The following is a 12,052-nucleotide window of genomic DNA, read 5'->3' on the forward strand; positions in this document are numbered from 1 at the left end:
CTTAAAAAAACCTAAAATTATGTTTTAAACCACAGCTGCGGTACTTTTTAATCTTTGTGCAAAATATAGACTTCTTTGCCAATATTATATTCTACGCAAAATTGAACTATTTATGCAAGTGGAGCTTTTCTACATTTTTAGGTAGTTTGTCAGTATGTCGTTATTTATTTGGCTAGCATATTCGTTTTTTTTTTGCTATTTACTCGGCTGCTATCAATGATACTTCTGATTTTTGTCAAATTTTTTTCTGACCAATTGACATCCACCATGTAGCTTTGATAAGGAATCTATAGGGATAAGACAATGACCGACAAAATAATGTGAATCCCTAATCATGATACACAAAATAACCCATTCTTTAGATTAAAATTAGCGGTTGAAGCGTGTGGACACCCAAATTTATGCACCAACCAATCAAATTTCAATTAAAGCCCCCAAAATTTGGAAGCCAACGAATAGGGAAACAGTATTATAAAACTTTGAGGACTAAGTGTGTGTACGGTATTTTAAAATGTATTTTTTAAAAAGGAGATTGTAATTTTATATAGATTTGCTTTAATTTTGAATCTGTGCAGTGCTTTGCTACTCATGAATGTTGTCATCCTTGTTTTCATTTTTGCTGAAAAGCAATATCAAAAGTTTAATATTCTGTTGAATAAAAAAGGATAAATTCCATTCTTTTATCTTATACATTAAAGATGATATTATATTGAAATTAATAAATATTGAGAAAAAAAATATTGCAGGAAATTTTTATATGAAAAATAATATTAAATTGTTAAACAGAAAAAATAGAAAATTTATAAAATATAGAAAATTAATAAAATGAAATAAACTATAAAAAAATTCCATGAAATTTGTGAGATACTGACGACAGACAAACGTAAGGACATATCCATATTATACAGTAGTTTGCTACTGAAACAGTTAAAAGTTATATAGTAAGAACAAATAAAATTGTAGACAATTACTAAATAAAAAATGATATTTTTAAAGCGAAGCAGCTTATAGTGTACATAATAATGACGTCATAGAATACAAAAGACCAATGATAGTCAAAATGCATTTTGATTGACCAATGGTTGGCCAGTATGATTTAATTTTTGTGGGCTCTATAAGCTGCTTTTTTTAAGTAGGCATTTTTTATGCAATTACCTTTCCGTTTGAAACTATGCAACTAGTTATTGGACACGACAAACATCCAAAATATTTTTACAAGAGGGTAGTTTCAGGGTTAACATTCTCTGCGTGTCACAGTTCTATATCATGCTATAGTAGGGCTGTGACTAAAATGTTATTCTGTAATTTGAAATGATTAAGGAACTAGCATTTTAAAGTGCATTTATCTATGAGCTGTCGAAAACATAAGTTTTTCCAAATATATTGTTAAAAGTTCGAAAGTGTCATTGGGACATGTACAATAGAGATTCCTAGAGTCATTTACTTCTGTATAAGTGTAATGCTTTCAATAATTGACACAAAAAAGAACAATTAAGTGTAACACAGTAAATAAACAGTGAGGGATGCACAAAGATGGGAGGGCCGGGTGAAGGTGTAATTACTTAATCCTACGGGGCTACATAGTACTAAATATAACCTTAACCAACCTGAATTAAATTAATAAACTCCCTTATTTTCAATTTATTTCAAAACTAAGGGGGGAGGGGATGCCTTGTCAGTGCTCAACGGTCTATTTTGTGTGAAAGGCCCAATATAACAAATTTATACTATTTAACTAAACTAACTTTATATTTCTTTCAGTGTTGTTGAACGAGCAAGTATCGGGCTCGAGTCCTCGAGTTGGAGGTATGAGTTGAACAGCCGGCTGTCAGAACCTGCCAGCGGCCACCTGGATCCTGACACAGACCTGTACACCCTCCAACCAAATGGAGAACTTTTTGTGCAGTCAGAGAAATTATCTTGTGATAGGTAGGATATTATAAAACTCTAAAAAAAGTGTTCTATAAAGCTTATAATGTCATACTCTTTACTCTTCTAATATATTTTTTCTTAAATAGAATTTTATGACAAAATTATGTATCTTCTATTAGATTTGAAAGCCAATAGTTATTATCATATCATATAATATTTTTTTTCTTCATTATTTTAAGTACCATTTTTATTTATTACAATGATGGTATGCTTTTTGCACAAGAACATTAAAAAATCACCTCATTGAGCCAGTCTGAAAAATAGTTTTCCCTTAGTACCAAGTAATTATATATTCCTCTATCTTTGTCTAAAATGTTTAAAAATATGTCAAAATTTAATCATGCAATCATTTACTATTTATTCATTTTAGCCTTAACCTTTTAGGGAGAAAGAAGGTCTGTAGATTAAATAATGAAAAATTTCCACTACAGGCAATATCAGATTTTCAGAGGGATACAAATAAAAATTTCCCAAAAGATTTTAAAAAATGCTAATTTGATTTATTGTTTTAGGATACCAACGAAGCTAGCAGTAAGCGCCTGGAGTACCAACCCAACCTGCGGGGGCCCAGTCTACCTAACCTATCCCATACACCTCACTAACTCTAGCTGTAACTCAAATCTAGTCAAGCCAACCAGTACAAAGGACATCCAAAAATCTGACACCATCACTTCTTACTCCCCGTTGGACGGCCGTACGTTGAAGTACTACGCGCTGGTATGCGCCAGCAACCGGACTGAATGGTGTCAGCGTGAGTACAAGCAACACGTCACCTTCCCGGCCGCTATTGGTCAAAACTGCCAAATTCGGCGGACCGGCGTGGATAAATCGCGCTGCTACCTGGCCGGAAAGCTGGAGGTTGAGTATGAGATGACCTGCACTCTGCTCAGCGGCGAGAAGATTGTGAACCCGCTGGTGTATCACATGCTGCAAGATGACCGGGAAGCGCGCACACACGCGCGCTCTAGGGTCAGACGTGCTCTGTCACTGAAACCGCCATTTTTCCAACGTCCTCTGTATGTCGTCAACGTAAAGGTAAATTATTTAGATTGCAAGATATCTGTGTAGTAAAATGTTTCACTGTCTCATAAGATCTCGAAACTGTCTCTAAAGCATATTAATTTCAAGCAAACAAGGAAAAACAATCTTCTTATTTAGTAGCTGCGTTACTTGAAATTTCAACTTCAAACGGAAATAACTCGAAATTGAAATTCATAAACAATAAAAACTTTCATTTAAAATATGTAAATTCATGACTTTTAATTTAGAAATTAACCACAATTTCTAGAGTAGACAGGTATTTTAATTTTCTTTGTTTTATTTTAAACTTTGTACAAGTAAAGTTGTATGTTTTTAGTAGGTATCAAAGCTACTTTATGACTAAGATCCAAGCACAATTCAGAGATTTCAAGGGATAAATCAATGGAGATTAATTGATACACACTCTCAATAATGATCCCCCCTTGAGTAGATAATAATTGTTGGTTGAAAAGTTTAGATGCTGCTAGTTTGAATCAACCAATCAGTACTTCTCCTAAGTGCCCAAAGTTTTAAACTAACGAATAAGAGAACATGTACAATTTTCTGTTCAATGTCCTTAGCTTCTCTGATACAATAATAACAGATAAAAATCATAAAAATACCACTTGTAATTTTAATTATAGTCAAACGTAGCCCGCTTTTTTCATATTCTAACTAATTCAGAATTATATCTAAGAATAGAATCTTAATTTCCTCGGTTAGTTTGTAAAACTTTGCGGTTTCCCTTCAATATGTTCCTACGATTCAGCAGATAAAAAATAGCAAATTTTAACAACTTAAATTTGCTCTATGGCCTAGTTAGTCAACGCACAAAAAATCTGACTTCTATATTTTATAGGAGCCGAGACAATCTTAAATTTGTTTATTGGATCTATTTTTGGTACATAGCATTTGAAGTTTTTAGAATTTTTATTAATGTAAAAAATTTGATGATTTTTAAAAACACCCATTTCCTTCTTTACTTATATGGATACAATATAATCATAGAAAATTGAATTTAGACAAAACATTAGACATATCATTATGGAAAATTATGATAATGTTGATAAAAATATAATGCTTAATGTTAAGGACAAAATTATTAGTTTTTATTATAGCATGATATTAAAGTAAGTAATGACTACTTTATCATATACTTTATGACGAAAAACCAATTATTTTTTTAGTAAACAAAATTCACTAATATTAAGGATGTTAATTCTAACATCAATTTTCTATGGTGTAAAGTCTACATGGTATAGCGTATCAAGATATAGTCAGGAAGGCGTGGGAATCTACTTTCTTGGATGGTGCTTAAAAATAGCAAGAGTTATACTAGTGTTACTTTCTCATAGCGAGATAAAGTCGGTAATACGTGGAAATCCACTTTTTAGGTGATGCTTTATATAGCAGAGTTATTACAGTGTTATGCCAAAATAAATCTTTCAGTTTTGCTCTTACTTTTTTTGGGTGATGTATGTTGGTAGTGATATTTTTATTTGGTGTTTAAATCACAAAGCAAGAAAAGATTTAGAATATTTGATGAATTGATTTGATATTAGTCTAATAAACAATATATTTATATATTGCTTTGTCTGTAGATGGTATGTCTAAGCCTATGAACCTAAAATGATTATTATGTTATGTCTTGAAATTTTAATTTATTAGAATGTTTTCAAATTTACCGCAAAAAGTTTTAAGAGTGGACTTTGTTTGAAGTTTTACACAAAGAAACTTACCAAAGGTAGAGGTCCTTGTTTTTAACAACTTTAAGAAGGTTAATTCACTCTTTACACAGGGTTCCCAACTTTCATTATTATTTATCATATCATATCAATTATTTATCATATTTTTTAAAATAATAAACTTAAACCTTTAAAACTTTATATAAAAGTAACAAGATCTCTGCCTGTCTGTACATAAGGATCTCGCTAACTGCTGAACCGATATGGTTCTCCTTTACTGGGTGGTTTCTAAAAGGTCCTCGAAAGGTTTATAACTATTTTGGGGGAGGGTACAACCATCCTCCCAAGAGAAATCGCCCCTAGAAAACAATCACCCTCGCACATCAAGTGTCCCTAGAAGCCTCTAGGGGCGTAGCCACTAGTTCTAGATATGATTTTGATAAATTAAAGAATTGCAAAAAATGATACCTAATCTTAAAAAATAAAATTGGACAAATTAAAAAAGTTGACATCTCTGTTATTACAATGGCGGAAGTTTGCAGTGTGTTTAGAATTATTACATGAGTATTGCATGTGTGTGTGTGTGTGTGTGTGTGTGTGTGTGTGTGTGTTTGTGTGTGTATGTGTGTGTGTGTGTGTTTGCAAGGTGCATGCACACTACACACTGCAAGTTAAAGTCATTATTGCACACCTTTACAAAATTTCAATATAAACAGACTGAGAACCTTAATTTAAGCATCCAAAAATATCAATTTCTACATGAACAGCAAATTCAGTAAATCATAGCCTTTTATCTTATTTTCACTGAAAAAAATGCTAAGGCTGGTTTGATCTTTAATTGATCTAAAAAAAATAATTAACCCAATCTTTACCTCCATTAACTAAAGTGGTGTATACATGGGTATATTTATGTATACATTTATTTACCCACATAACACATGAAAATGTTTGTTTTAAGGGCTATGCTCTGCACTGTAATGACACAATTTAGATAGGACATTGCACCTATTATGTAGCACAGCTACTATTTAATCTACTTAATTTGTTATTGCTGCATCCAAAAATTAGTTTATTTGGAGAAAAAATTGGAAATATTGGAAGTTTAAAACAAATCAGTCTCTTGTATTGAATTGAAGCATCTGGAAGTATTAAAAAATACTTTTTTGGTTGCAGCTAAAAATGTTAAAGAATAAAGGAACATAATTATACAGCTATAGGTGCATACGTTTGGGCATTAGGCAATGCTCCTCTACTAAGGTCAGGTTAGACAGGATGGGTAAAATATTTCTGTCTGCAAAGAAGAATTTTTGAGTATACATCTAGAATTATAAATCTATTGTTTCCATTGAATCATGTTTTTTTACTAAATTATTTATTTCTAACATTGACTTTAAATGAAATTTAAACCAAATCTCAAATTTAAAGTAATTTCATAAGAAAAGCAATACCAGATATTTGAAGTTCTAAAGCAAATAGTTTGCTCATACTTTTGAGTATGTAAAGTTGTCATATTTATGACAAAATTGTTTATCTTAAAAATGTTACAAGTTGCTGTTTAAAGGCAAAGCTTTTTTATAATTTTTAATCCTATTGTGGTATTCGGCAACCGTGAGCCATGTCTATGGCACCCCTGATCTGGGGTTCGGTGGAGGGTCAATGGCCCTCCCCCGAGTCCTGGGGAAGGGGTCTAGTGACCCCCTCCCTACGCTTAGAATTAATGATTGAATCTGTCATGTTTATTATGGTTAACTGTATTCTTAATTCTCCCCCACCCTTTCCAGGGATGGGGGAATCATTATTGCCCAAACTGACCATTGTATATGTATTATTTATGCTTTTATGTTATGATTATTTATTCCTATCCATGTAATTATTGTTTGTTGTATATAGCTCCAGTATCTCTTAACCCTTCAATAAAGTGACAACTGAAAATAGATGTTGATCATTATCTAGTGAAAGCTAGAGAAGCGTAGCTTCTCTATAGTAAGGTGTCCACGTCTGTCACACTGCCGTAATCTAATTGAACTTCGGTGTCTGCCATTTATCCTCGGCGGATACCACAACTTTGGTGACAGCTGTGTGAGATTACAGCGAACCACAAGTGTAGAGCAGACACGCATCTGAGGCTAAGGTACTCCCAGCAGTGAATCTGGCAAAACTGACGCAAGCAACCTGAATTACCCACCCTGGACAGCAAAGTTTAACTCTGCATCCGGCAGTTGTGGAAGCGAGACAGCGAAATCTGACGAATAACCGCGAGCAGCGCTGATATCTAACGGAGAATTGAGCGCCAAAAGGGCTGAAACAGGCCTGCGGACCGGCTGAAACAAGCCAAATAAGTGTAAACGGCTGAAAATAGGCCAACTTTACTGCAAGAAATAGCAGGATCCGAACCAGTGGCGCTAGCAGGACGGGACATTCCCTGCCGCCATCAGCCGGATTTGGATCAGCGGCGCTAGCAGGACGGGACATTCCCTGCCGCCGATAGGCTGAAACATGCCACATAGCTGCAAGCTGCGAGCTAACATACGAGTGTAGTGCACCAGAACAGAGAAAAACTACGTCAACCCCGAGTATCCTGAGAAGCTACAACGCAGCCACCCATCTAGAAAACAGATATTATATCACATTTGCAGGGATTACCACCCTAGTGTGATGGCCAAACAATAGATTTATGAGCAAAGCTTGGCAAACAAATTGTTGTGTTGTGATAAATCTAAGAATAGAACAGGCTTGGATTACTGTGTATTGTGATAACAGCTAAAAATAGAACAGAGTTGGTAAACAAATCTGTTATGCAATTGTGATAAGGACAAAAATAGAAGCTAGATGTAATATAATCAAAACAATCTCAAGCCCACAGCACAACAACAATACACCCCTTATTCCAAGGGAAGGGGAGGGGCCCCTCTCCATTGAAGGCAAATACAATCAGGGTGATATAATAGATAAGCCTAAGATTAAGAAGAAAAGGCCCTATTACACCAGCACACAGTTACCCCCCTCCCTCACAGGGGGAACGGACGGAGTTACCCCCGTCCCCTCACGCGCTTCCCCCTTCCTACCCACACTAGACTAAGTCCGTCTGTAGTGTGGAGCTAGCGATCGGATACACAGAGCGCCATTCACGGGTAGCGCAACAGAGTGCGGAAAATATCATAAATCCAACGGACGAAGCGGACCAATGAGAGAGCGAGTTGAGGGGTGAGAGCGCGTTTTCCCCGTGTGCGCGGATTTGACGGCGCGAACGCGCGTTACAAGGACAGGAGATTCCACGCACACACACACACACACACACACACACACTCACACCAGAGCGGAGCTACTCCATAGCATTTAACAGGGGTATTTTTCGCAAATAAAGAATTGCAAGTTTCTTTCCTTCTAGCTCTAGTGTGATAAGGGAAAACCCAATCAGTTCCTGACAGCAGTTCAGACCCTCAACATCTATCTACCTCTACCAGCCTACCCTATAACCTCAACACCTAACTAGTGATAAGTACAGCTAAGTTATATCTTTGTAACTAAACGCCCAACCTAGTGATACAAACAGTGTTGGCTGTTAGGCTAGGAAGCCTCAAGTGACAAACCATTCAATTTTAGTACTGTATAACTTTGTGCCCGCCGTTTCACCGTTGACCCAATGGACCAGCATCAAGCCCCAGGAGGTGACCAAGCCCCAGGATGGCTCCAGGATGACCCTCAGCCGGCCCCAGCCGAGTACCGCAAGCTGATGCTGAGCAATCTGCCGGAGTTTAGAGGGCCGCCCAAACAATCCTGGTCGGCACATATCCGCAGACTTGAGATGTCATGGGCGGCTTACCGCGTCCCACCTCATGATTCCCTCAACCGCCGCAACGCCCTACTACTGTCACTGGTAGGGCAAGCGGCGGAAATGGCGTCCCATCTGTTTGGCGAGGCAGGCCAAGCCTTGACCTACGAACAGGTCAAGACCGAGTGTGAGTTGCTATTTCGCCCTGCTTTTGAATCCCAAACGTTTAAACAAGCGTTTAGGGATTACAAGCAACACTCGACAGAACCTATACAAGCGTACATATCAACTAAGTGCGCCTTGTATAGGGACGCCTACAACCATGAGGATCTTGAGTTGTTGGTGGACGAATTAAATCGTGGAATTCGTAACACCAACGTAAAACGCCTCATGATGAACCATGAAATTACGAGTGTACCTGAGTACACTCGTAAGGCCATGTTCACCGTGACCATGGTTACTAAGCAGCTGAAGGAAGGTGTGTGCTTAGTGGACTCGACCGACGGGCTGACTGGATCTGCCTGCATCCAGTTGCCCCAATATGACGAGTCAGAGCCAATGGAGATTGGCTCCTTGGCTCCGGGTCTCCACCAGATGGGGAAGGTCGCTCCAGATGACAAGGTTCCAGGCCGCTGCTACCGCTGCCAGGGGAGAGGCCACCGAGCTCGAGACTGCCCAACGCCTGTGGAAGTTAGCCTAGAGGAGAGACGCACCCAGCCACGCCGTGACCGTTCTGCCAAGTGTGAGCGTTGCCACTATGACGGTCACACGGCGGCCGATTGTAGAGCCGACTGGGCCCAGGTAGCCAGCCGCAGGCGCACCGCCGACAAGGGTGCCCCTCCAGGGAAGCCCAGCAGAGTGGCCCATATGGAAGGGAGCGCGCCCCCAGCACCACCACAGCAAGCAGCCGCCCCCAGAGCTGCGGACCGAGCCGATGGGATGCCGCAGTTTGGGACTGTCCCAGCTAGGATCAACGTACTGGGCGGCGCGGCTGAACCCAACCGGGTTGGCCTAGGCTTCAGTCTTAACCATCTGGGGCCAGAGCTGATACAGCCCAACAACATAGCCGAGCCAGAGGTGCTGAGGCCCCAGCCTTTCAGCCTCAACATGATGGAACCTGCCCGACTGAGCCTACCCAGCAAGAGTGGAGGGGCGCTGCCCAGCGTCCCTGAGACGGTGTATGGGGAGGCCCTGGCAGCCGCTGAACGAGAGAGGCAGGAGGTGCTAGCCAGCACCTCTGCATCGATGTATGGGACGCCACCCGGCGTCGCCACCTGGGATGATGGGGGGGTGCTATCCAGCGCCTCCCACCTGGTGCCTGGGGCGACAACCGTCGCCGCCACCGAGATACCTGGATCCTGGAACGAGCCAGCCTCCAACCTGATGTCTGGGGCGACAACCGTCGCCGCCACCGAGAGACCTGAGTCCTGGAACGAGCCAGCGGTCCCAGAGGAAGGGGTGACACCCGTCACCCCCAGTCAGCCAGCGCCACCAGCCTGCAGGGAGAGTCCAGCTACATGCCATCCAGAGCCCCCTGCCAGCCAAGGGAACCCAGCTGCTCAACATCAGGATAAGTTGAATTTGTTAAATGTGTTGTATCCAAAATATTGTAAACACCCAGCCTTGCCTGTGCCCCCTGCACCTGAGGCTGGGGAGATTGAAATTTGGGAAAATAAGGACTTGCCTGTGCCACATGCACCTGAGTTCCTAGGGCAGGGGAGGGCAGTGAGTAAGGGCGAGCCTGTGCCACATGCACTTCAGCCCCATGCCGCTGGGCATGCCTTGGACAAGGGAAGGGAGCACTTAGGGCTAGGGGAGCCGACACCCAGGCAAGTGCCAGTCGCTTGCCAGTCTGTCATTGGGGAGGGTATCGGGGTGCCTCGGCCGCATACAGATAACGCTCAATGGAAATTTGTATCTAGCCAGGAGCAGCCCAACCGTGTCCAGCCCCAAGAAGTAGCCGTGACCAGAGCTGAAGATCCCCAGCCGCGTGTACGAGGAAGATGGTTACCTGGAAGCCTCTCCCATTGGTGGATGGTCCTGTGGGGCCTCCTGCTGGCAGCCGTGTGGCCTACAACCAGCTACGTCCTGGTGGGGTGGGACTGTGCCAACCCCACCCATGTCACGTCTTACAATAAAGAAAAGATGTGTGCCACGGAGCCCCTACACCAGGAGGTGCCCCTGGGCCATGAAGTACACGTCCTGCAGCAAGTCAAGGTGAGGGAAACCACTGGGTTCAGCTGTCAGCTCACCGTGTCCCAGTGGACATTCAGGTGTGGGGTATGGGGTCACCTCAAGGTGACCTCGGTCCCCACCCTCATGAGGCCAACCAAGATAGACCCAGAAGCGTGCCGAGACCTGGCCAGGAACCGAGTGTACACGTTGCCAGGCAAGACCCAGCCACTGACGTTCCAGCTGAACCACCCCCTGTTCTTCACCATCGACATGGTGGGCGCCCTTGTCAACAGCCCCGAGGGGGTGGGTTGCGAGGGGGAGGACGTCCACTTTGAGGGCCAGCTCTACCGCAACGAATTAGTGCTCCAGGAGCGGCGGCTGCTGGTCAAGGAGGAGACCTATGTGGTGGAGGATGGACGGGTGGAGTCCCAGTCTGACCACCTGACCCTAGAGTGTCCCCATTCTGAGCTGTCCTGCATCACTGGGGAAGCAACCTACGTGTGGGACCACCTGGGAAGAGATTGCCCCTTGAGGCTGATCCGCAGCCTCCAGCCCAGCCTGGTGATGGATGCATATCTGGTTGACCATCAGGCCCAGTTTTTCATCAACATGACCAACCCCACCTCGATTGTGAACTGCGACTTAGGCCCATGCCACCAACCATCCAGCGTTGTTCGTGGCAGCTGACCCAGCCGCGGCTGCGCTGCCCAGAGTGTCGGCCAGGGATGTTGACGTTCCCCTTCAAGCACAGATCCATGCAGGTTATATTGGGTTTACCCTGGAAACGCGCATGAAAAGCACTGCAGCAGAAGAAGTAGCGGCCAACTGCTGGAAGCTCCAGCAACTAGATCCGGCCCACCCGGTGCGTGTCCAGGGGAGCACGTTCTCGGTACTGAGGGGAGACATCCTGCTGCAGCTGACCGGCCAAAGGCACAAGTATGTTGTCCGCGAACACAAGGAGTGTTGGGACAAAGTGCCAGTAGAGCCCACAGGTTTTGTAGACGCTGTGACACAGGTATACAGTGAGCACGCCACCAAGATTCCCTGCTCCTCCACCTACCCCCTGACTGTGCACGCGGAGGAAGGCTGGATAGAGTTAACCCCTGCTCCCAAGAAGAGGCCATCCCCGCTGGATACGCCTAAGCAGTTGTTGACAGAACCCTTAGATGACTTCAGTTCAGGTGGTTTGTATTCGCAGGCTGAGTTGAACGACTGGCAACAACTGCTGGCGTTCCCAGCATACAAGAGTGCCATGCTGACCGGCCTATCCTATGGCTCCTGCGTTCAGCAAGGCAGCTGTTCGGCCACAGGAGACCATGGGATAGTGTCCTACAACATTGACCGACTGGCGGAGGAAGGAGAGGCAGCCCTGGATGTCTGGGCAGGATTTAGACAAGCCATCCACGAGTGGGGAGATGGCGCAGCCATACTGTGCTTGCTGTTGTTGATCCTCAAACTGCTGGGGGAC

At 42.6% G+C, this 12,052-nt stretch overlaps 1 protein-coding gene across 1 annotated transcript in view; it reads left to right on the forward strand.

Moving 5' to 3' along the window:
• The window catches only part of stan (Protocadherin-like wing polarity protein stan), a 239,360-nt gene that overhangs the window by 59,170 nt on the left and 168,138 nt on the right, over window positions 1–12,052 (forward strand). Inside the window, exons 2-3 of the mRNA XM_080176342.1 lie at window positions 1,762–1,929; window positions 2,445–2,967. Coding sequence (XP_080032468.1) covers window positions 1,762–1,929; window positions 2,445–2,967 — 691 coding nt within the window. The remainder of the gene's footprint in view (window positions 1–1,761; window positions 1,930–2,444; window positions 2,968–12,052) is intronic.

Source organism: Acartia tonsa, chromosome 11, assembly GCF_053477335.1.
Source record: "Acartia tonsa isolate MP-2025a chromosome 11, ASM5347733v1, whole genome shotgun sequence".
Classification (NCBI taxonomy): domain Eukaryota; kingdom Metazoa; phylum Arthropoda; class Copepoda; order Calanoida; family Acartiidae; genus Acartia; species Acartia tonsa.